Genomic DNA, 26,509 nt, shown 5'->3' on the forward strand with positions numbered 1-26,509 from the left:
TCCCCTTTGCAGGTGAGAGGCCTTTTTGCCCATTGAGGGTGTGTCACTTGTGTTGCCTGGGTAATGCTTGATTTCATTGAGGCATTTTTTTCGTCCTTGGCACTATTGTACAGTACACGAACGGCTTGGATCATGTTTTTGACGGCATATTGCACATTGTGTTTGTCCTTTATGAATTCGGACAACTCTATTGTTTTTCCTGCGAATAGGGCAAACGATGATTTGTCCGTATGCTGATACTGTCCTTCTGGTTTGTTTTTGCCACTGGGCACTTCCGTATTTATTAGCCTTCTGCGAGCTTCTCTGATATCCTTCCTTCATCAACGTTGATTTCAGAGGAGACCGCAGAATCGTCGAGCTTCTCCGAAATAGATCAAATACTAAGTCCTGCGAAATGTCCCGACCAGGTGTAGTCACCATACTATGGGCTAATGAATGACCAGTTTGTGAGACATCTTTCTGTGTTTTTTGAACAGACGTTCTTCTTTTAAATGCCTCTTTCTCCAGGCTACTTGTAGTATTCGATGCAACGGTGCCAAGTAATCCACCACCGAGGCACTGCTGTCGAAGGATGTTGACGGATGAGAGCCTGCTTGCCCACTCCCAAAAGCAGCCGGTTCTGGGGTTCCGGGGGTCCCTGCACCGTAAATTTTTCTCTCTTTCCTTCTTCCATATTGGTTTCTTGTTCTGGGTGTCTTTCCCATAGCCATTTTTGTCGATAGGTGGCTGTTTTTCTCCCACCTACCCGACCTGCATATAAACATGTCCATGCACGTACATCTCCAAATGCGTACAAGTGCACACCCCTACGCATCCCCCGAACATTCCCTTATCCGTATGAAGGGACGCGCCTGATGGAAAATCTGACAACTTCGCTCTCCGCAGCTCCGTCTGTCTGTCTGTCCGTCACACGCATTTTTCCCATGAACAGTTGTACCGATTCACAGCAAATTTAGTGGAAAAGTGGGAACTGTGAACTGGGGGGGGGGGGGGTCCCCATGAATGCAAAAGGGGGTGTAATTCTTTTTCATCAAATATAGTCATATGGGGTATCAAATGAAAGGTCTCGTTTAGTACTTTCTGAAAATCGTGTTAGTTTTAACATTTATTGAGGAATGGAGCCGAAAGTCATCATTTCATTCAGGGATTTATTCTCCGAAACTGCCCAACCGAAAAGTTCATTCTAGCTCGACGAAATTGCAACAATGCAGGCTATAACATAATGCATGATTCTACCAATTTTTGTGGAAATCGCGCTATTACTAAGAACGTTATTATTATAACGTTATTATTATATTATTTGACCTATTGGTCAAAGTTGTCGCTTCTTTGCAAATTCAAGGCTGAATGTGGATATTCTCACGAAAAATGTGCATATATTACATGCTATGTGCTAATGGGACAAATGCACACTCAAATTATATATTATTATCAAAGAAATACACAAAACCTGAAGCGGACAGCTTCCGGTTTCCCGACTTGTTTAATGCAGTTCTAACTTCATTCTCAAAGGGTATCTGAAAAATCCTGAAGGGGCCAATATTGCATTCTTCAAATCTATCTTTATCTGTGTCTACGTCCTAGAAGCAGCCCACACCCGAAATCTTTTCGATTGAAATTCATACATGGAATGATGATCCCTTTCTTTTGCTGAACCCTATTTTAAGAATTAATGGAACCACCTCCGTTATTCGTATAATCTCACATATGTATCTACGCATAATACAGCCGACATAGCATCTCCGCACCTCACCCAATAGTGCCTAAATCGATTTTTTTGATAACACAGAATGTGGAGTTAATATTTAATGGAATTAATTTTCGCGTAATTTGATGCTGTTTTCGATCCATGAGAAATTATAAGGCCAAGACGTGATACAGTGTGCGAAAATTAGGCACTGACAAGGTCATAGCATTTCAAAAGTAATCGCAAAATAAACACGGGAGGCAATAAAACGAGGGAGGCGCTCGGTATTAGGTTCAGTTGTTTAGACGTGCCAGGAATATGATGATGATGATGCCTATCGTTTGTGTAGCTTCAAAGCTATGGCAGCATTATCGTAATTGCAAAGGATATTAGTAGTAATTGAATGAACCACCATATTTTGAGACAAACCACTCTTATCGTGTACATGCATTAGTACCAATTGAGAGGGTTAATTTGGTCTTTGAAATAAATTGGATCATTTACTCAATGTTACATTGAATTTCACTTGTCTTTTTCCAATTAAGATTTCTATCTGAATAAATTTTGTAATGCTCGAAATATTTATTTTATCTTTCAGAAAATCGATAGTTCCGGCAAATGTGGCTGTAACGCGACAAGTATCCTAGAATTAATAAAGGCGGACACCGTGAGAGAATCGTTGCGAGGACCTCCCGGACTGCCTGGAAAAGAAGGAAAGACTGGCGCGCCTGGACTCACGGTAAGTCTTAAAATATTTATACAGTTTCTAATTACATTGCCCGTAAGACTTTTTTTCATTTGGATTAACTCGTTCATCCAGATATCTATGTATACCAAATTCAAACTCTATCATTTATTAATTGTTATTTCAAAGTTGAACCATTGTTTTTGAATCGTTATAAATATGCAAAAATTCATAGAGAAAATATGATGAAACTTCAGATCCCCAACAATGCTGCCAACGAGCCCATTCAATAAAGCCAAGTGAGAAGTAATTGACATTACGGTGGAATCTCCTGAAGGCTCCTGTAATCCTTAATACTTAAGTCCAGACACGAATATTTGTCCAGCGTGGAAGACTCACTAAACCGCGGAAATCTGAAACCTTTCTGGTCCCACATTCGCAACTCCCGCTGTCCTGCCCAGTTATCCCCTCCGTCCATTAAATTCTCTGGCTTCTCAGCTAACTCTCCCCAACTATCTTGTGATTTACTCTGCCGCTACTTTTCGTCAGTCTATGTTCCTTCCCCCTTCCTCCGAATCCCTCTCGATAGTAGATGTAGCCTGCCCCGCATCGCCTACCATTCCCGTTCTTACCCCTATCCTTGTCGAATACCTCATTGGCGAACTTGATGCCAAGGTCGGACCTGGCTACGATGGTCTTCCAAACCTCTTTTTGCTCAAAACTGGTAAGTCCATCTCCCTTCCCCTATCTCTTATTTTCAACAAAAGCCTTGAAGAGAATCATTTTCCCAGCTTGTGGAAAGAGGCTATCATTATCCCCATTCACAAAAGTTGCGATCGTTCGCTTGCCGAGAATTACCGTCCCATTTCCCTCCTCTCCTCCTGTTCCAAAATCCTGGAAAGATATGTCAGCGACTGGTTGTCCGCCCACTTTGGCCGACACATAGTGAAAGAACAACATGGCTTCGTTAAACGTAGGTCCACTGCCTCCAACCTGCTTGACTTTACCAACTTTGTCGCCAAATGTCTAAATTCACGGCAAGAAGTGCATACCATTTACACTGACTTCGCGAAAGCCTTTGACACTGTAAATCACAAGATACTTCTATCCAAACTCTCCTCCCTAAACATTCCCATACCACTTGTTTTATGGCTTGCCTCTTACCTTTCCAACCGATCCTGCCGCGTCTCTTTTGAGGGCTGTACTTCCCGCTCCCTCTCCCCCTCTTCTGGCGTCCCACAGGGGTCTATTCTGGTTCCTTTGCTATTTTTATTTTTTATTAACGACCTTCCTCCCCTCCTTACTTGTCGCTGCTTGCTCTATGCAGACGACCTTAAGCTGTTTTCCGCTATATCGTCGCCTATGCACTGTGTTTTCCTTCAGAATAACCTGGACACTCTGGTTCGTTGGTGCTCGACTAATGGTTTAGCGCTAAACGTCAGAAAGTGTCACCCTATGTGCTACTCCCTAAAATCCTAACCCACTTCTTTCTCCTACTCGCTTGACAGACATTCCTTATCCTGCTTAAATTCTACTCAAGACCTCGGAGTCACTTTCGACAATAAGCTTCGCTTTGACACCCATTGCCTCGATGTCATCAATCGAGCAGCAAAATTGTCAGGCTTTATTCTTCGCTCCTCCTCTGATTTTGACTCCATCTAACCCTCTTTAGCTCTCTTCAATTCCCTCGTAAGGAATACCCTCGAGTATTGCTCCGTGATCTGGTCACCCCCCCCGTAACTGTGATTGTCTTGCGCTTGAAAATGTGCAACGTAAATTCACCCGTTCCCTCTTCTTTAAGAAAGGCTTCCCTCGTGTGGATTGCCCCTCCCGCCTCCGCTTTCTAAACCTTCCCCCCTCTACAACAGCGTAGATCCTATCTGGATCTATGCACATTCTTTAAACTTTCCTCGGGCCTGATGGACTGCTCCGCCGCTGACGAGATCACCTGCCGTCCTGCGTCTTATAACATACGTAACGCAGATATTTTCAACGTGCCCTTCGCGGAGCTCGAAGTCTATTTTCATTCCCCGATTCCCAGGCTTTGCCGAAATTATAATGCAAAACAGCTTGATCCTTTTAACTTCCCTATTTTAAGTAGTTTTAAACGTAGGATAAGTTTTTTGCTTTCTCCTCCTCCTCCTGAGGACAATAATTAATTGGGATTCTCTCTGTATGTTGTCCGTTAATTAATTGAATAAATAAATAAAGAAAGTAGAGACTATTGCGGGCATCACACCCTCAGATCACAGGCGCATTGATTTCGCAGTGAGCATGAAATCAGAGATGATCACAACTGTCATGAGAGATGCTTTCTCAGAGAGTTATTTACTCATTACACCAAGCAAAGGTAAAATACCATGACAGAACTCGGATTCGGCAAAGCAGACAAGAAGAGCAGGGACACTGCTCAACGGAGCCTTGAAGTCCACATCAGCTGTGGTCTGGAATAGATACAAGAGGCTTACAACGTTCTGAAGATCAGCTAATACCTTGAATTTGCCAGCGAACAGTTGGGTAGTGGCTTCAAGTACACTCGGACAGCCACATACAACTCTCAACAAAAAAAGTGGATTTTAACATCCAAAATAGTATCACTTGAGCAAGTAAAGGAAGCACATTACCCGTTCCATAGATACACATTTTTGGGCCCAGATGGCAGAATTCCTACTCTAGTCGGAGAGAGAATAGATACATAGATACCCTAGGTCTACGTATTCGAAATATGTAGCCATACCCAAGGATCCTTTAGGCGCATTCATGAACGTCGAAAGTGCATTCAACTATGATTTGTTCGCAACAATTTTTTAAGCGGCAGGATGTAAAGAAAGATACATATATTGGTGGGTAGGAGGAAAGGGTTCAGACCTTGCTATAACTGCTAAAGGTGGTCTACGTGGTCCTTGCGAACGATCTAGCCGTTAATCATTATCGCCTACTCTGTTGTAATTACCAAAAGACGAGAATGATCGACGAATTGCTATTAATCTTCATGGAAGACGGATCAGATCCGGGGTATTCTCGGAAAACTCGATTTTGAAACTATTTCGATCTTTAGGAAAATGAGGTAAGGAGGGCGATCTCCAGAATATCCGGGAGCACCAGTGAGGCGGGGAACTCTCTAAATCGAAGAAAAATTGCAATTCTTTCTAGGAGGCATCCCAAATTACTGATACCAAAGGATAACATGACCACGAGGTTTCACTTCGATAAGAAGTTTGAATCACATTGGAACAACAAGGCAAACTGGAAGAGCGTGGATGTGTCATGTAGCTTAAACCAGCAACTGAATACCAGGTATACTGACGGATCCGTCACAACAGAGGGATTGGGTGCCGAGATCACTAGTCCAAAGAGAACGTACTTTGAACCAATGGGTTAGCGTGTTCTAGGCGGAAATGTATGCCATAGACAGGTATATCTCCTCTAACCTCGAAAAACTATAGGAGGTACAACATTGCTATTCTAAGACAGTCAAGCGCCTATTAAGGCACTTAGGTCCAAACTGGTAAGTCCCAAACTGGTATAACAATCGTTGGTGCAACAATCCAATTGGATCAGGGACTTGAAGTGTGTTGGTACATTATAGGTTTACAGTACCCTGTACGAGGCTCAATTTGTTTTGGATATTCTGGCTTCCAAGCCACATTGAGTTCAAAAGCAATAAAGCAACGGAAGAGCAGGCCATGCAAGACACAGCGACGCCACTGTAGGGGCCAGAACCATTCTCTGGAGTGGAAACTGGGTTCAGGGCTACGTTATTGAAAGAGGAAGAGGAACGGCCGAGGGAACTTAACTTATCAGGAATAGAACAATCCAGGGTGTTCATGGGGGAATACAAACCCAAGCGCTCGAAAGATTGTTTAAGCCTCACCAAGGCTTTGGTCTTTAGGGGGGCGCATACAAGTCGATGATGTCATCACTAAGGCAAACGTTCTCCACTGATTACTTGGCCTATTTTTTTTGCCAAATATAGTTATCATTCTCTTCCTCTGAAGTTGTAAGGTTCGATAATTCCCCTATGGCTTATGTTAGCAACTGCTACAGTAGCAGTTGAGGCAGTTGAAAATGCCATGAAAGAACTAATTAAAAATGAGATTCTGGATTGAACGAAATCACGATTAGCGGTCCGAAAATGGTAATTAGAATGTTGAAACTATGTTTGCTCAAGATGTCGTGCCTTTGAAAAGAAATATTCACTGCGGAATCAAATCTGCAGAAGCTGTTCCTCATTCCGAACCCAGGCTAATCCTTTAGTGACTCTTCTTTATGTATATCGATCTGAATGCTGACTTTTAACCAAGCTTTTAACATAAAAAAAAAAATAAAGACGTTTGTAGAAGAGAAAGAAGGCCTTTCTGACTAGTAGATCGGAGTTCGTAAGATAGGATCAGCTATAGAAGCAGTCGATAAGTTGCCGAGCCTGGCTAAGGACACAACAGAACAAAGCAAGCGCTGGGCAGCAAAAATCACCTATGTAAAGTACATATTCAATTCTGCAAAACGGAGCAAATTTATTAAAAACCTTGATTATACTACAAACTTCAATTACGGAGCTTTTCCTGGAAAAACATACGTACTGTGATTCTGAGGAAGAATCGAAATTATTCTCGACATTCTGCGGCATCCGTCTCAGGTTTCTTGTGGTGAATAATTCTGTACAACATAGCTTCATAGCAGCGTGGCATGCGTTGCCTTCGCGGATGATTTTTGAATGGTAACCTTAGCAAGCCGGCTAAACGAGACCTAGGTTAACGAAATAGGAATAAAATGGAAAATTAAAGCATCCAAAGCGTCTTCCATCGTTGTTATGATTTTGGGGATCTTGCCAACTCATCTGACGCTGCCTCAACTCTGCCCTGGAAGCAGCGTTACCGAAGTGGTTACACGGTGGCATTTGCTCCCTTTTGTAAATTCAAAAACTGAAAAATTCAGGCCTACCCCGGCAGAAGCTAAACCAGACTTTTGTTTGAGGATCGAGGGAGTCCTAAGTCCCGCATCAACTTGATGGGGGACCGGACCAGTTGGAAAGCAACATACTTCGACGGTTGTGGTCCACGGATCCCTTATTCTTGGGTAACCACCCAAGTTGCAAAAAGTATATGACTTGTGGTTTGGTCGATTCCCAAACAAAAGCCTAACTTAGTTTCGGTTGGGTTAGGTCTGAATATTGCTACGCAGTTTTCATCCTCGTTTTAATTGATACAAGTGTCGTCTTTTTGAATTTATAAAAAGGAGCAACTGCCACCTTGTAACCACGTCGGTCACGCTGCTTTCAGGGCAGAGGTGAGGCAGCATCTGATGAATTGTATCTGTCCTGGATGGAACGGGAAGTCACATGCTTTTTGCAACTTGGACGCTTGCCCAGAAGCAAGGGGTCCGTGGATCACAACTATCAAAGTATGTTGCTTTCCAACTGGCCCGGCCCGCCATCAAGTAGATGAAAGACTTGGGACTCCTTCGATCCCCAAACAAAAGGGTTCGCACTTGTCTAACCTAGTGGGATTGCGCACTTGTCTAACCTAAATTCCATCCGAATATCAACACTGAACCCTTCAATTATACGCAACAGTATCATCAGTACCAGCCTACAAGTTGGTAAAATCTACGTAAATCTCATGTACCGCCCACGCATATCTCGTACGTCCTTTCTAATTAAAAATTATGCCTTCTAGCGTTCTAGCAGCGTTCCACATCTGGAGTTCTTTGTGATCGAAGTTGACTCAAAGACGCCCCCTTTTCGTGATCGAGTCGTTTTTTATCTGAAAACTGTTCCCCCAAAATGATCTGATCGCGCGATAGTACCATAGCCTCCGTCAGAGTGCCTGTTACTCTATTTTTCCAACTAGCCATGATACAAATTTCTTCTGGGACAATCACCGAAAAGTTTAGTTCAGTTCCCAATAAAGAAAATCCCATGATATTGCACTCATTCATCAGTTTCACGACAGTGCATAAATAAATATTTCTTCATTGCCTGAATTGATCCGTTAGCCATAATGCACATAATTGCGCGGCATGGACTGCATCTAATATTGTGATACCAACTTTTCGGAGGACTAGATTATTTTTTCTGGTTTAGAAAGCATATAATGTGGGGATTGCTAAATAGATTTTGGGATTTTGAGTTATTTGAATGTTAGTGAGTTTGAAGTAGAAATGACTATTTAAAATGAATAATTAAAAGTGGGTTATTTATTACTGTTAAGTCCGGACAAGATTGAAAAATTGGAAAATACAATTCTGGAAGAGATAGATTGAATGAAGAAACCGAGCATTCTAGATAAAGAAATTTTTCAAAAATATTTACAAGTAAAAAGGTGTGAATGGTATTAATCTTATTTCTTTTCCTTTTCAGGGTCCCACTGGTACACCGGGTGAACGCGGTGCCCCCGGTCCAAAAGGTGACCGCGGCGATAGGGGCGATCCCGGTCCACGTGGTCCCGAGGGTCTTCAGGGTCATAAAGGTGAACCCGGTGTGGACGGAGCTCCAGGACTGCCTGGAGTTCCTGGTCCTCCCGGAGCACCTGGTCTCTCAGATGCATACGATGTAAGTATACAATTTTTGAATATTATTACACAAAAGTAGGCTAGATAATTATGTTTTCCCTTACGAACTATTTGATTATTAAATGACTAATGATATAAAAGTTCTTTCGGATTCCCTTCAACAACTGGGTAAACTGGTATTATATTTTTTCATAATAAATAGGATATAAACTTTAAAGGCCAGATAAATTTCCTTCGGCAAGCTAGCCATTACTATCAGTTTTGACAATCTGTCAAAACAAAATCCCTAGACCTTTCTACATATCTAGAAGTTACAAATTAAACCAGAAAACATTAATTATCTTCTAAGAACATGAAAACAATAGAAAGCTCCAAATAGTCGCAATATAACCCCGCAACCCATTTGTCCATGATAGGGAGGTACATGTCAGCGAAACAGAAGGCATAAATTGGTCTATTATTAAAACTATAATTGGAAGAATTGTCCCGTTGGATGCATGTTAATTCCTATTCGAGCTGTTCCCGGTGAAAAAAGCCTGCATTGTACAATATTTTCTCATAATTGTCAGGGCTTTTCCCATGTAAGCTGCAATTTTGTTTCAATTATTCATCAAAAGTGAGTTATTAAGGAGGAATGCTTTTGATTAAATCGTTTCATTTTAATCTGAGGAATAGTGAAACGAAATACGAGTATAGGTGGGGACGCAAATCAAAGTTTCAGAAGTTCTACTTTTAATTTAAAATGTTATTTTTTCAGACTTGATTATACCAGCAAACTTTATAATTGCTGTTCCGTCATTTCATTTTTATTTAATACACTACAAATTCTGCAAAATACACAACAGGGATATATCCTCTCCCCCTCGTCATTATAAATTTCCCAGACTTCAGATAGAATCGGAGACAACCAGGTCTATTAGCATTAGAGCGTATGTAAACCTTTGCCTAGTTGGCTCTAATTAATTGTGTCTCCTCACGTACAGGCAATTCAGTTAAAGCATTTTTAATTAGCATAATGCAATATAAACGAACAGTTGAATGGTTAAGCAGTTGAATGTCACCTTGACACTTAAAGTGCTAAGGCTCGGCATGTCCACTTAAGTATTCTAATCCCTTTAAAAATGCGTGATCGGGTTGTTGTCCTTTGTGTCTACCTTTCACAATCATCATTGGAATTTACCACTTTCAGTATAGAGAAATTAGCGCTGTGAAGGCTTTCTTGGCCTAAAGCTATCTCCTTTTTTGTTGCTTCCCAGGTACTTACTGTCCAAAACATTTCTGTCCATTGAAAGTCTTGTTTTTGCCGTTGGGCACTATTAAGCATGCAAACTGAGCTTGTACTGTGGGGAGCCCCAGGGGAACTCTAAGCGGTGACCAATAGCAACCGCGAGCGCTTAGGTCTATCATAGAATTGGAAAAGTTACTAGAGGGTATGAAACACCTAAGGATGTCGGCGTGTACCACTTGCAAGAAATTGAATGGGGTCGTTAACCACACCTTCATATATGAATATATTTGATCCTGCACTTTCAGTATAATTTAACTAACAATTAAAGTCCTTACGAGCTTGATTTTGACAATATAAAGCGAAAAAGATTGCAAATGAAAGGCATCTATGAGACTGAGTTGGTATGTCTCTATTTCACTCCATCATCGGCGTATAGAGTGCCCACACAAGCTGAGTTTTCAAAGAAGCTCAGCTTCAGTTGCTTCTTCATCATATTTAACGCTAGGAAGGTGATAAGCTTGCAGCAGTAGGACGGCATAAAGATTAACATGAATATCCTTCATCATCATCAACGGCGCAACAACCGGTATCCGGTCTAGGCCTGCCTTAATAAGGAGCTTTAGACACCCCGGTTTTGCGCCGAGGTCGACCAATTTGATATTCCTTAAAACCTCTCTGGCGTCCTGACCTACGCCATCGCTCCATCTCAGGTAGGATCTGCCATCGATATCTCCTTAAATATTGAGAATTCGAGGAAAAGTAGCGAAATTCGTGACCACCTGGTAAGAGGGAAGAGTTGGCTGAACACGAGTATATGGGTTGTGGGGTCGAAAATTTTCCAAAACTGGGAAAAATGGAAAAATCTTTTAGAAAACTTTGAACGTCGATATCTCCTTAAATATTAGGGTTACGTAGCAGTTGGTTACTCGAGTGTTGTGAATAAGCCTGTGCTTCCACCGTTCCTTCGAAGACTCATCTCATCTGCGTTGCCAGAGATAATACGACTCTGACCTTGCCGCATTCCTGTATTCCATGTGCCCCTCGATACATCTTGCGTCGGCTGGAATCATGTCCGCCACCACCAATGCTGCCTCATTTGATATGGTTCTAAAGGCACTTCAAATCCTAAAGGCCATCAGGCGGTAAACCGAATTCGCCTGCTTCCGTCTTTCAGAGTTAGCGAGCTCCTCCGCTCACACAGGTGACGCGTAGAGTAGAATGGACCGCACCACTCCGGTAAAACGCAACCTTCTGCAGTGTTTCAGCCCACCAATATTCGACGGCATACTTGCTCTCGTGGAGGCGCCAGCTGCCTTTTGACATGAATACTCTAGGTGCTCCCTAAAGCTTAGTTTGACGTCAATTATCACCACCAGATACTTGATAGCCTGCTTACAGACGGCCATATACCCACTGACTTCTACTTTCAAGGTGTTTTTCCCCCTACGGTTCGTTATTAAGATCGCCTCCGTTTTCTCAACCGTCAGGGTCAATCCAGCCTTTTTCAGCCAGGTCTTTACCGCTCTTATCGCCTCCGCCGCATAAACTTCCATATCCTCTGGGTGCTTTTTTGCAGCAACTACAGCCAGGTCATCGGCAATGCTTACAATCGTAGCCTCCTCTGAGACGGGAAACACAAGCACTCCATTATACATGAGATTCCACAGCAAGGGACCCAGTACCGAGCCCCATGGCACCCCCGCTGGGACAATGTACACTTGGAGAGCCTCACCTATCCCGTACCAGGGGAATTCTTTCTGAAAGGTAATTCTCCACCAAATACGCCAAATATCCTGGACCACCTACTTCGGCCAATGCGCTTTTAACTCGGCCCCAGTTGGCGGAGTGGAATGCGTTTTTGATATCCGGCGCCACCACGGCACAGCAACAGTGCATACAGTGCGTCTTTTGTCAGGCTGACCACCATGCTTATTGCATCCACCATAGAGAGGGTGCATCGAAACCCGTACCGGCACTGCAACAGGCCATTACCGCTTTCGATGATGGGTAGGAATCTGTTAGATGTCACTCTCTTCATCATCTTTTCCATGTAATGTATGTCACTCTCTCCATCATCTTTTCCATTGTATCCATTGTATGTGTCCATCCAGATTGGACGATGTGATCCTGAATCTCCAGGGCCTTTGGTTTGGGTACTAACACCAACTTTTGCTTATTCCACTGGGCAGGGAATATTCTTTCTTTTAGACACGCCTCGAAGGTGTTGGCGAATAGGTCGGGTCTGATCATCACCACCAGTTTCAAAGCACGGTTCGGGATGCCATGTCACCCCCCACTATATATTTCCCGTAGCTCCTCCTCGGTAAATCCAGGTATCAGACATTCGTTGACATGGACCACTGATTATCGTCCGCTGTCCTGGTGGTGAAGAAACTGAGTGACGACAATCTATTTCACTAGGCGCGGACAGGTCATCTGGGGTGATCTCCGCAGCCTTTCATTGCCACCCTGTAGGCCTCGCTCCAAGGGTTTATGTTGGCATATTGGCTCAATTGTTTGAAGTATTTTTTTTTGCTTTCGCGAATCGCGTCCTTCAGACGACCACACAGTTGTCTATACGTCCCCAATCGATTTTCGTTACCGGGTTTTCCTCTGATCTTCTTGTGGAGCCTCTTTGGCCAGAAACATGCGTCTCGCAAACTTGCTATTTCGTTGTTCCACCAGTAGTTGGGCTGCCTACAGAAAAACAGTCATCTTCTGGGCATCGCGGCATCACATGCTTTCGTTACCCATTAAGTAGTCTAGGTGGCTTTTTCTACGGCAGTGCCAATCAGAAACATATCAGACTCAAGTGCCGTAGAGAACGTGTCCCCCTCCAAAGCTTTCACCATCCAACTCGGCAACGCACCCGGCAATCGTGGCAAGCTTATTTTCGAGCTCGATTCACTCTTGATTTCCATGTAGATTGCCTGGTGGTTACTGTGAGTGCAGTCTTCACTAAATTCCGAAGCAGCTCTTCTGACTAAAGTGGCACTCACGAATGTCAGGTCCACTAGACGGTCCAAGCGTCTTTCCTTGAAATTGTATGGGGTCCTAACATTCGCGAGTATTATGTTAATCTCGTTTTTCGCTACCCTATTCAAGTACCCGCGTATTAAAATCACCTACTATTAGGGTCGGCCAGGTCTGGTGTCCAGAACCGAAACCAAGGCATCTAGAGCATTGCTTCAGCGTCACCTGCTCTCTAAGGCGACGCATAACCAAAGCTATTTTTACTCTCCCTGTTGCCAAAAGTTTGTGTGCTGCCTCCACTGGTCGACTGATGATGGTGGTTTGTGTTCCATCGTAGGCTTTTCGTAGCATCTTTATCGCTGACTCTTCAAGTTCAATGAGATCGAACTCTTTTTCCAAAGTCTCACGATCCTCCTCCTTTGTGGTGACCTCATCTATATCCTTGCAGACTATAGAGATCTCCGGTCTGCTAGTCCTGATTTCGGCTTAACTTCGGATCGTATCCTCCCCCTTTCTCCCACCTTTCTCCAGGTTTCCTTGTGGGGTTCGAAACCTCTCCCCGGAATTGCGGCTATTTGAGGTTTATCAGCAACTTGAGTAGTCTTCCTCACTTGCTCCACTTTTTTAGAAGTTAAGCCCTTTTTTTTCTTAGGGGTTTGCTTGGCTGTTGACTCGTTCAACCGTTCGCGCAGCGTCTTCCCCGGTTCCTCCTCGCCCAAGTTTTCAGTGGGCGTCACTTTTGCTGCCTGACTTACTATTTCGCCCGATGCCTTCACTCCTCTTTCATCCTGGGTCTTGCTGTACCGACCTATTGCTTTGAATCATGGGCCTTATACTTTGATGGATATTCCGGCGTTCCTTGATGAATTCGCTAATCTGCAAGATTTTATTACTTAGAGCGATGAAGCCAGCCCCCGATTTGTCGCTGCACCTTATGTCGTTCAAGTAGTTATCCGGTATTGTTTCCCCTTTCCCGTATCCCTCTCATCCTTGGGAGTAGCATTTTTATTTGCGGGGGATTGTGCCTGTAAGGGTGGGGATCTATGAAGAATTCAGCTTCTTCAGAACGGGTATGTCAATGGAACCAGTTCTACTCCATCCATCGCGCTTGCAACATTTGATGCCACAGTAGCCAAGGTTTCCACTGCTGCGATCGTTTGATATCGATGGTAGGGAGCCCGTTTCCCCACTTCCAAAAACCACCGGTACTGGGTTTCCGAAGCCCTGCGGCGTAACTTTCTCTCCTTTCTTCTCCTCCATGTTTGGTTTTATTTCTGGGTATCCGTCCCATAGTCAATTTTTGTACAGGGATGGGCATTTTCCCACCTACCCTGCCTGCGAATAAGCGTGCCCATACCCGCAGCTCCACACAGGACCGTTCTATTTGCTAGACTTCATAGATATCCGAATAGATGCACCCGGTTAGCCCACTTTCAGGTTTTTTTTTATTCTTCTTGCGCGATGCGGTATGGTATAAGAAGCCTCTGGTCCTCCTCATTTACTGCATGCCGGGTCTCCACATGATCAGTGTTATCACTTTGATTTTGTCGATTTCTAGAATTTCGGTCGTTTTGATAAAGAGATTTGCGGATAACTTGCCCATTATGGTTTTCATATCTGTAAACTTGCTAATTCCAGCGGAAAATCCTTGTCCTAGCAATGGTTAGCACCCTGAATCCACTTGTTCTTTGCCACCAAAACATTAAAATTCCGCTTTCCACTTGGAAATTACTGCATTTTCATTGAAGAAAATCTTACCAAAGTGTTTTCTTCAGAGATCTGAGGAGGGCGGGCAGCTGCATAAAAAGTGCAAGGTTGTCTTTGTCGGCCCCGGAATTAGATTTCATCGCTTTCTGTGTACCCCGCTCTGTAAGCGTAAATAACCCAGCTTGTGGCTACGTTCTTCAACCAGAATCCACTTCAGCTTTGATCTTATGCATTTCTTTAGAGTCGTCTGCGCCTCTTTATAGCGATTCAAGCTAACGTCTGAATTACACTTTGCAGCACAATTGAAAAGCATCCTTGTCGTTCTCCTCTTTTTTGCTAAATCCGAGTTTCACCATGGTGTTTTTGCCCTTCTTTGTCATCTCGAGTGAACAGCTTTCTTGGAAAACTCCTCTCTTTCCAGTTGGGATCATCCGGTTTGTCTTCTCAATTCCAGCAATGGATTTGATACGCTTCCCAGAGATCCTGACTCGGGCACTCAATTCTACTTTATACGTCGTCAACCTGTCTTCCGCGGATTCCGAAATTGAGTGGGTGGAGTTGCATCCCTCATGCCCCTTACAAAATCAATACGTCTATGATCCGAGAGTGTGATATCGTTTGATACTCTGCACTCTTTGACTAGAACCGCAATGTCAGGGGAAGCCACCGTAATGCCGATAACCTCTCGCCTGACTACGTTGAAGAAAGTAAGTTGGTTTATTACTCAAATTAACGATCCACAAATCGGTTTCTACTAGGTACTCCAGTAGTCTGCATTGATGTTGGAACTTCCCCAGCATATGTGGCGAGCGCTGACATCACATCCTGCTACTTCCCCCATGCTGCTACTTATGGCATATAGGATAGCTCTGATGAATGTTCCACTAGGAACGTGTTCTGTGTGATAGGGGAACTACGCAGAGCAGTGTAGTATCTCTTTATCTCCCTGTTAACTGTTTATGGTTAGTTTAACCGATGTGGTGTCGCCATCACATAGGTATTTAACCAAATTAGCCTGGAAGTCTTTTGACACTATCATGCAGGAACGGGGTCGATCACTTTCATTGGCATACAACTGGTCAGCCTGTTGGAAGTTTAGGCCCCTGACTACCCCACCAAACACCCACGGTTCTTGTATGAGATATATAAATGTCTTGCAGCTATTGATCCGACGACTGATAACTGCAGTCGCCGCTTTACAATGCTGCAAATCTATTTGGGGAATGTGGCACCTCATCTACGCTTTAGATGAAGATACCGAGGACTGCACGTCGCCTTCAATTGTTTTAGGAGCCGACACTTGTAACGTGAAGGTCCCTAGCCCATAGTAGAGCCGACAGCCCCACCTTTTTAACATCGGGATCGGAAACGCCGATAGTGAGAAAAGTTCCTGGACTATCGGCGTTCTCTCCTATTTTGTTGCCTAGCAGCATCCAGGTGAAAGTGTTGAGGTTATTCTGCAAACCAAGTTGTTCCAAAACCCCAGCACGATTCTGCTCTTCTTCTACAAGACAGAGGAAGCACTTTTTTAACGATGGCAGCTCAGAGACCCTTTTCAGGGTTAGTCGCGCACCCCCGCGACCCGTTCGTGTCTTCGTTGGAAAAGTTTAGCCGTAACATTTTACGGTATAGACCTACCGACTCAAAGCAAAGCTAAATTGCCTTGCGAGGATGCAATCCTTACAGTTAGGAGGAGTTTCTCGCTAATCTGTTCACATTGCTCAATATCGTAATCGGATGGATTAGAGTGGTCATTGATACCCCCATTCATCGTCCAAGCCTTCTTTGCTGTCTTTTGTGTCGAAGGGGTTGGGATCGTCCGAGGACCATTGCCGCTTCGTTTTCACCTTAGCCGCAGATGCCCCGAACGATCCTTTCTCTTCAACCTTGGCACAGCCCGTGGGTTGTGATTTGCCCGGAGGCGATTTTCCCGAAGGTAGTTTGCCCGGAGGCGGTTTGCACGGAAGCTTTTTACTATCCGTGGACAGGTGCTTCCCCTTGGGCAAGACTTTAGCCTCAGCAGGTGGCGCCGATTGGAGCCTGTAGTCAGGAGTGCTGACAGAAAGGGCCTGTTTCGGCTGGTCCGGTAAGGGCTGAGTCCCAGTTAGATTAGTTCCCATCTGAGCAAGTGGAGAATCTGAGTCTAGAGTCAGGTTCTCTATCTACGAGCTTGGGGTTGCCACTTTACTCGGGGTTGGATCGTTATGATCGAGGTTTACTTCTAGTTTTTTGAAAGGTTTTTGTTTTCTCATAATTGGCTGCGATGGCCTCAGTTTTATCGGGGAAAATAAGTCGATCTCGTCAGAGCCCCTTTTTGCCGAGACAAGGCTAGTTGAAACTGGAGGTCGCCTGGTACCCAGAGTTTACCGTTTACGGCCACATCTTGACCGCTGTGACCATTCAGCTCTCGGCACGGTAGTCACACCTCGGCTTGGAGTTTTGATTTCCGCTTGTCTTCAGATGTTACCTCCCGTTTCCTGGAGAATCTTCCTTGCTGAGCTCCCTTATCGCGACAAGGTAGGTAATCGTCGAGGGAGTGTTAGGGTCGTAAGTTTCTGCTGTCATTCCCACACCAAAGAGTACGCTCTTCATTTCACTTGCAAAGGCGAATCAGCTGAGACAACAGAAGGATGAGAGAAGCAAAGTTTACTAAATTGGCAATTCTTTCACGAATTCAAGTTAAAGTGAGTATAGAGTTAAAGAGATCCTTAACATTGGTAGTCTACCTGTTCACCCCTAGTTATAACTACTCTCGTCACTGTTTGTCTACATTGTACCGAGGATTAAGCAAAGGAGCATATCGATTTTAGTTTCTGAATGTTCATGATTGGTCGAAGCTAAAAGATCACGAAGGTTTCAACCTACTGATTTCGTAAATCATCGTTAATTGTATTTATGAAAACTTCCTAATCAAATAAAACTTTGACCCCGATTTCACTAATAGAAGAATCTTCGGCGCAACCATCTCTAAGATTGAACACTTAGATATCCTGAAAACTTAAATTAATTACTTAAATTAATTAATCTGTGAATACGTGTATATTTCCGTTGGCAGTTGGTGCATTTGCGGATCCAAAAAACGACTTCCTTGTTCCAGAAAAACATTTCCTAGTTCCTTTGCCCTACAACTTTTCTTGGGCTCCAATTGCTATAAAGAGGTGTCTGAATTACCTTTAACTCCTTTATTTCTAATGGCTTCACAGGCTTCGATATAATGACCACCGAACATAACTTCCCACAATCTCATTTCCCAGTTTACTTTTTTTCATCCCCCATTCGAAGGATGACTGGTTTTAATCTACTTCCGCAAATCTATCCTCCTTTTTGCAGTATCACAGGCTGCCATTTTTTCAATAATACTAACTTGCACATCATCCACCAATAGTTATGACTCCAGTTCTCCACTTGATGGAATGTTTTTAGCACCTCTCGACCATTATCCTTTTCAACCGTTGGATGTGCGGGTAATCACTATCCTTGCAACTTGATATAATCTGCTCGGCTGCTCTTTCCTCTTACGCTTTTATTTGCCTCTGGAGCTTAAATGCAGTACTCGTGACGGTGGTGCACATTGCAAATGGTAGCTTTTTGTGCAGCAACTGAAATCACAGAGTTGCCACTTTCTGCATACCTTGACTATTGACCAACAGAATATCGCATTTTCCTGCCCTCTCCTGGAGTGTTAACGCTTGTTGAAAGCGACAATGCGGGGATTAGTGTTATCATCCCGTGAACCCTTGAATTATGGGGGAGAGTTTTACATTGAAAAAGTAAAAGGCATAATCATCCGTAATTATGAAAGTAAGCCGAGCTTTGATGTTGGCTTTCCCCCCAGGCATATTTGTCATTTTTTACACGATTACTGGTAGAATGAAAGGTCTGGCCGACATTTTGGAATGAAAATAAAATTCGACAAGATTTCTTGGTTTTGAAGTGTAATGTAGGCAACAAGGATCGATTAGTTTTTTGGTCTACCATATCGGATTCCTCAAATCAAATGACCTCATTGAAAAGATGTTTACGTTTCTAATTTTTCTTAGTAAAGACTACTTTTGATGACTCCTTGACTTTGCTTTCAGTTATGTCTTTCTTCTTTCAAAAGGGTTGTTTTCCACAAAGATTTCAAATAGACAAACTGTCACTTTCGATACCCATCGGGTTTTACTCAAAATCAGAGCGCTTTCAGATACTAATCAGAAAAATTAATTGAGGCATTAATGTCCCTACAGGCAAGCAAGGAATACGAATCAACAATACCTTCCAAGAATTGATTTCCCATTGTGGGCTGGGCATACCCTAGCTCTGTCTTGAAATTTCTCCGTGACCTTTCATATTTTAACCAGACAAAAGAACGATTGCTACACTTTCCAGGTAGGACAATCAGGTGACCCGAATCGAATCCTGTATCTATCGTATTCACTTAAGAGCAACGTCAAATCAGAGCTTGCCTCGCCTTGATTTCGCACAGTCCACTTTCATGAGAATGTGGGTATGTTTTTTTGAGATAAGCCTGTGTTTCCTGACCATTCTTCGCCTGGTCTCATGCTGTTTGCCTCACAGCTGACCTATTTCGCTCAGTTTGTTGATCTAAACTTAACTGCTGCTCTCACCGGTTCAAATTTCTACCGGAATCATTATTGGCTCATACTGCGGTACCACGGCTTTACGGGATTTTTGACCACTGCGACGTCATCTGCGAATCCGATGACTACGTCCTACTTAGAGAGCCGTAAGATTATGTTCCATGCCAGAGAAACGATAACAGACCCCTGTCGATCACCTCCCATCGTATCGAATCTCGGTCCGAATCGTAGAACAGTTTTCATTGACGCCACAACTGGATGCGTTCCTGATGTCAAGAGTGCGCAGTATTTTCCCTCGACAAGATCCTAGCTGGATCATAAACCATTTTAGTCCCGTCCACGTTTGATAAAGTTTTGTAAAATGATCAGGATCGTAGAGCCCGGATTTCCATCTGGGCGCGGGGTGAAAATTGTGCGAAAAGGCCGGACTCAGGGTGAAGATCATATGGGTCTGGATGAAAATTGCCCGGCCACCCGTTATCCCTGAAATCTCTATTCCGGGCCCCCGGAATATTATAGGTCTGGGGGAATCCTCCCTTTTCTTCCCACTCTCATCAGGCCTGAATATAGGAAATAACCACCGCTAATAATTATTGCCGACACCCTGTTATAGGCTATTCTCTCAAGGACTTCGCCTAGTGTGTTCGAAAGGCGGATGAGGGTGTAGAATACTGGCTCCTCTAACGACTTACCAGGCCACAAACTTTTGCCACTTTTACTTCTGGGGAAAAAACTTTTCTTTTAGGCAGGGTGTAAACACCTGCGAAAGTACACTTGGGTATGTTCTAATTGTCTGTTTAAGCGCTTTGGTGACGCTTTCGATGAATATTGGGGGGCTCTGATATCCTGAATTCTTTTCGTAGCATTTGAAACTTTGTCTGAGGTTACTGGAGGGATGTCTTCGGCACTTATTTTTACCGCTGCGAAGGTAGTTTCTAGATGGTGTGAGGGGATACATCATTGTAACTATCGACACGCTTTCCTTCCTTGTTCGCACCTATGGGCCGGAATCTGCCTCTTCATAAACTCGTTTAAGGCGGTCATTTTTCCTTTCCACTGAAGTACATTGTCCAACTCTCTGCACGCTGATATTCCAGCTGAATCTTGGGTACCTGCCGGGTAAATTTCGTGGTTCTTTTGATTTCGTCCGGAAGCAAGATAACCTACTTGAATTTTTCTAGGAGAGCCATTCAGCGACTTCCGAGTTGTCCCAAAAGTGTCGCAATTTTGGAAGTGCCTCGAACGCTGCCATATGAAGATAGCACACTCAAAGAATTCTGTAATTTCTTAGCTCAGATGTGATTCTCACCGACAGCCAACCAGCGATCAAGGCACTTAGGTCCAACCAGGTGAACTCTAGACTGATAGGGGAATGCCTTGCGAGACTGAATACGCTTGGCTCGTTCAACAAGGTCTGGATACTCTAGGTTCCAGGTCTTGGTCTTCCAGTGCTTGCTCAACCTTTCGGTAATGGATCTATCCTTTCTATTATTTTGGGCCGGTTAATGTAGGGTTAGGTTCCAAACTTGGCTATGACGGAATCCTCCGAGAGCAGGTTTGAAGGAGATCTCCCCGGTAGAGCAGCAAATTTGGGGATGTTTGGGTTACTCTCTCATTAGTGCTTTCTATAGTAGTTTTGGACGACTCTTGCCAACTTCCTTCCGGGCTTTTCCTCAGGAAGCTCTGATGACCCTTACCTGACTTTTGATGACCTGATATATATTCTCTCCATATTCTCCAAATAACGTAATCCATCAACTGCATAATGAGTGTACCTACCTTTGCAAGGTCCTATCTGCCTGTCATTTGGACTTTGTTCAGCAGCGCCACTCCATGTGGCATAACATGAGATAAGACAGGAAGACTAGATCTTTGAATCAGTAAACATGAAGTAGAGAGGTGGAGGTGGAGGTCTCCATACATGCAAAAGAGTGGTGTTAAAATATTTATTTTACAGAATGCAGATTTTATTCCTCATATCATTTGCAAATTAAGTAATTGGAGGCGGACAGAGTTTAGAAAGGAGTTATTTGAACTCAGGGTTTATTCGTAGAAACTGCCAAGCTAAAAAGTCTGAAGAAATCTAGGCTTGAAAATATGCCCTACACCTCCCAACTTTACCTGTCTTAGACATGGCGCAATAAGATCGCACTTGATAAACCGCTGACAAAGGACCAGAATGAAAAGTTTCCTATTGGGGGCATGCGCTTCTATGCGTGATATTGTTCCGTCAAATAGCTCATCTCGATGTAGGCCAACGACTTCATGGTCAAAGTTGTGAACTGTGAACCATTTATCGGTTGTTACGTAATATATATATAGTTGCCATTCAATTCTTGGTGACGTATAGGGCGTCAACTACATCGACACACCATCGCGCGCGGTTACCCGAAATGCGCTTCATTTGCTTCCTCCCACTCCACCACTTCCGTTTCCGATCAAAGTGCGTACGAGTGGTAGGCCAGTACGCAGACGAAGGTCTTCGTTTTAGATAGTATCAAGCCAGCAAATTTTGGAACTTTTGGATAACAGGGGGGTTCACTTTCGGCAGATTAATCAGATCAAACGCTGTTAATGCGTCGGGCGATATCCAGTTCGGTATCACCGTCCGCAAAAACCACGCTTCCTAGATACACAAATTAATCAACGCTTTCGATGAATCTGCTCATCAATGCAGATGGGGGTAGTGTTTTGACCCGTCAGACTGATGAACTTGGTTTTGTTGATATTTATCTTCAGTCAAACTCTACTTGCCTCTCTCTCAAAATCTGGAGCCATTTGGCCAAGGACCATGGCCCAGGGAGAGAGCAAAGAGCTGCCATCAGCGTAGTCGAGGTATTTGAGGAAAGATATCATTGTCTATTGAACTACTCCGCGTCCTCCAGACAAGGCAACATGAAGAACGTCGCCGATAACAAGTGGAAATGATATCGGTGACCCGTCCCCTCCTTCCCTGCCGGACTCCGTTTTGAACCTCAAAATGCTCCAAAATTTTACCTCGACGCAGCACGTAACATTTGGGGGCATCATATCTCGCTCTGATAATAGCTATTAGTTTTTCCGGAATACCCCTCCTGCGTAAAGTACTTCAGAAGCAGTCAATGTTCACGCTTTCGAAAGCTTTCTCGAAATTGACGAATAACAGGTGCATCGAAAATCTACATTGTTCCAAAATGATTCATAGGGTGTTGATGCAAGAAGATCTGGAGAGGAAGCCGGGCTGGTTTCTGTCGATCAAGCTTTCGAAATGTTCTTTGATTAGCTACAGAATTATTTTAGCTATTATCATTTCGACAGCAGGGAGCACGCAGATATCCCTTCAATTGTTATACTCAAAATCGGTGCCCTTTTTTGGAATCTTAACGATTATCCCCTTTTACTCTCTGCGAAGGGTCTCGGATTCCCAAGATTTCTGTACGAGTAGAAGCAGGAGCAGCGATAATTGACTCTGCGGGAAGACCGTCAGGCCCAGCGGCTTCACTCCGTTTGAGTGCATTGATGGCGAAAATGATTTGTCTTCTACTTGGTGGAACAGTCCGTATCTGCATGTTACTATGACTAACCACTTCATTCACAAGAGGAGGAACTTCACCGAATGTGATACGGTTAAGAACCGTAGTGAAGTACTTTTTCCACGGCTTCAGCTTCCACTGTTCATCGCCGTGGATGAGAAGTCAGCCGTCGATGTCCTTCACAGGACCATTGAAGGAATTTCTACCATATGCAAGCTCTTTCAAAATGCGGTGTACATTCCTGCATCTTCCGCTTTCCTGGATAGCGTAGTCGTGCAAGTGGTCGATGTTGAACTTAGAGAGTCGTAGCCCTCCAAATCTGCGAGAAGTACCGGATGCAACACGCAAGCGAACGTAAACGACCATTAAATGATTGGGACCTTTTCGAGGCTGATGTCAGCGCCTCCTTTGGTACGAAGACAACTCCTAAATCTACTACTATTCGCGAAGTGGTTTAAAAACCCAACTGACCCAACTGGCTCTGCGCTCGAACAATGTGCCACCAATGACGAGGCGGTAAAAGTTCTAGGCTACAGAAGAAAAGGAAATAAAATCAGACACCCATTGGTGCTATGGTGTATTTCTGTGAGGGAAATATGTTCAAAGAAAAGGCTAAGGATTTCTCAATTATCTCCATAGAATTGCGTAAACACTACTAATACATCACAGACGATTGAGAGGGTGTCTTCTGTCCCTGAACGTTCGAGGAAAGCCGCTTGATTGAGCTGCTCGTTGCACGCGTCAAAAACGTCTTCAAGGTATATAAGCCTGTAGGTAGGAAAAACTGGACCCGGGGTCAAAATCAGTCCCTCAGAAGAACTCCGCCCCCGAGATGAATCTCCCTTTCTCCTTCCTTCTTTTTTGATGAATCTGAAAGTCTTGCTCCCACAGAATGGGGACTTTGTCCTTCTTCTTAGTGCCCTTCAGAAGATCCTGTGGAAGGACATGTACTTTAGCTCCTCCCCATAAAAATTTCATATAAAGATTGAGTACTCCTAATATGGAAACAGCCTGAGGCTCTCTCTAATGATTTTGCCACGCTCAAGCAGAAATCAAGTTTCTTGTGATGCGATGTGATAACCGAAATATTTGAATTCCACCTGGCCTAAGTTGCAATGGCTGTTTTTGCAAGTAATTTAGAAGCAATAAGGGTGTCATATACAAATTTACCCGAAGCGGAAATTTAGGCTTTGTAGCGTGTCACGAAATGTACTGGTTCTCAACCCAAAAGTCACCCGATGGATATGTACAAACCAAAACAATGCAATTACTGCAGCTTCACAGATAACTTCCTGAGGGATTGATATGTGATAATTCCCTAGACTAAAGACATGAAGAAGACGGCGAAGCCCTGGAAAATGATGGCGAAATGATGATATGTGCAAATACTAGTGCAAGGAGTGACGAGCTGACTGAGCGATGGCATAATTGTTTTTTCTTCGATCAGGGTTTCTGGTGACAAGCCTGCCTAGGCACTCTGCTACGAAAATTAGACGACTTCCGATTTCTCTCAGGGGAGAAGTATCTCATCACATGCTACCTCACCTTTGCCCAGGGACCAGCGTGACCAACGTGGTTACCGGTTGCATACAAATCATTAGTACGACATAGAGATGAATTACATATTTTCATGACAAAAACTGCCCCCCAACTGGTTCAACCCTAAGCTGACCGAAGCAAATTTAAATTTGATTTATCAAGAAGCGGGACTCCTACAATTCCTAAATAAAATTTAACTCTGCAATGGTTAGATATTCAGTTAAACCGTAATGAAAAAAGACAGATTATGAACTCACAAATTTTGGTTTCTGCGAACGCGATGTCTTTGAATTTCTCTCCGAAACAGCGGAAGTCGTCTTGTTTGCGCAAATTTTCTGGAATGATTCCATAGAGGCTGAGGCTAAAATGAAGAGCTTCATCTTCCGAGCGATAAATACTTTCCCGATTAATATCGAATCATTCAATAAATAAGGTTCAATAACAGGGAAGCGCTGAAAACCCATCTACAGGCAACGTCTGGGTTCGACGTCTACTAGAATTAATCTGGATGTTATTGACAGTCTTGACTAGAACGTCAATGTCACTAATAAAATACCAGCCCTATGTATTTTATTGGCGACATTGGCGTTCTTGCCATGACTGGAAGTTGTACAGCGACTTCAACGTCAATGTCAATAAAGAGTCTCGCACTAGAAACCAAGCATGACAGGACATTTCTTGCCCCCTTTAGCATGTCCTACCTTCTTAAGGTCACCGGACTTTTCTAGTTTTTGACCTACGTGTTTAGAATACCAAAACACAATTGTTTATGTACTTCAACGCCCTTTTTACTGGATGTTTCGAATTATGATTGACACTATGGCTTCAGTAATCTCACTTCGTGAGTCAGATGTTTGCTAAATTTCTACTATTGCAAGCCCTTTTGATGCCGTTGCTACCGGAATCCTTTGTTGGACTTTGACTACAGCGGCTATTTGGCGATACCGCCCAAAGTACGATGCTCGTCTGTGATGCTTGTTCTAGCAATCCTTCTGAGCCCTAAATCTATTTTTACGCGGAGTTTCGAAGTCGATGGAGGTAATGAGATGGCTTCTTGCAGTCAAATTTGCAGCTAACAGTGCAAGTCGAATTTTCTTTTCTTTGGAGACCACGCTAACTGTCAAAATCCTTGCCTTGACATTTCGGTACATCTTCTCAACGAAAGATTCGAGATTATGGTCGGAATGTATGGGTAGACTTCAAGGGACACGTAGTGGAATGTGGTTTAGTATCTGGCAATTGTGGGAGGTGCGAATAATTGAAAGGTCATTCGCAGACCTTGTGTTAAAGGTTGTCAAATGGCAAGTGCGGGACATCGAGAAATTTGGATACACCGACGCAAAATCTGGATGGATTTTGTAAATTATCCCCCTCCCCCCCTCTATTCACTGATGTCAGTACATCAAAACTTTCTTTTGGTTTGACATCTAGGTGCCCCAAATAGTGACTTCCTTAAAGTTTTCCTGTCGAAACTCCAAAACGCTACTCTCGACTCTAACTGCCACTGATGGGGTGCGTATCGTACACAATGAAGCCCTGGTATGCAGCAAAGAATATGCAAGCCTCCAATTTCTTCCCTTAGAAATCTAATTCAAACGAACTAAGCACAATGTCCTTTTGATTACAAGTCACTTTCGGTTGAATATAAGTTACATGTTTCGATCAGACGATAGACATAATGGTCCACAAGCACCAGAGATGTTAGGGATTTTTCGCCGATCCTGCGTATTCCTGTGTGAATTGAGGCTGAAATATAAAACGGGAATTACTTTAATGATGTCAGGAATCTCTCTTCTATAGTCCAGTTGCCTATATGTTAGAACTAAAGCGGCCGCACCTCCTAACCCAACTAGAATATCATTTAAGTAACTTCTAAAAATTTGATGGTCTTGGCCTCCCGTGCTTCTAGTTTTTTCTTTCCTCCTCGTTTCACCCTTCGGTAGTTTGCTTTGCATCTCAATAATTACTGAGGCAAGTACAAACCAGTTCTTCTTTGATGCGACCTTTTTCCCAGTTTTACTCGCCAGACCTACGTTTGTTTCCAGCGCCTCGTTGAAGTTTCTCTTTTCGGTCGCCAATCTCGGG

The 26,509-nt window shown here is 43.6% G+C and overlaps 1 protein-coding gene across 19 annotated transcripts in view; it reads left to right on the top strand.

Moving 5' to 3' along the window:
* The window catches only part of LOC119650384 (collagen alpha-1(XVIII) chain), a 768,837-nt gene that overhangs the window by 542,641 nt on the left and 199,687 nt on the right, over positions 1–26,509 (top strand). For all 19 annotated transcript variants that reach the window (XM_038053124.1, XM_038053126.1, XM_038053129.1 and 16 more), the window contains 2 exons: positions 2,286–2,426; positions 8,731–8,922. In XM_038053124.1, coding sequence (XP_037909052.1) covers positions 2,286–2,426; positions 8,731–8,922 — 333 coding nt within the window. The remainder of the gene's footprint in view (positions 1–2,285; positions 2,427–8,730; positions 8,923–26,509) is intronic.

Source organism: Hermetia illucens, chromosome 2 (assembly GCF_905115235.1).
Source record: "Hermetia illucens chromosome 2, iHerIll2.2.curated.20191125, whole genome shotgun sequence".
NCBI lineage: Eukaryota > Metazoa > Arthropoda > Insecta > Diptera > Stratiomyidae > Hermetia > Hermetia illucens.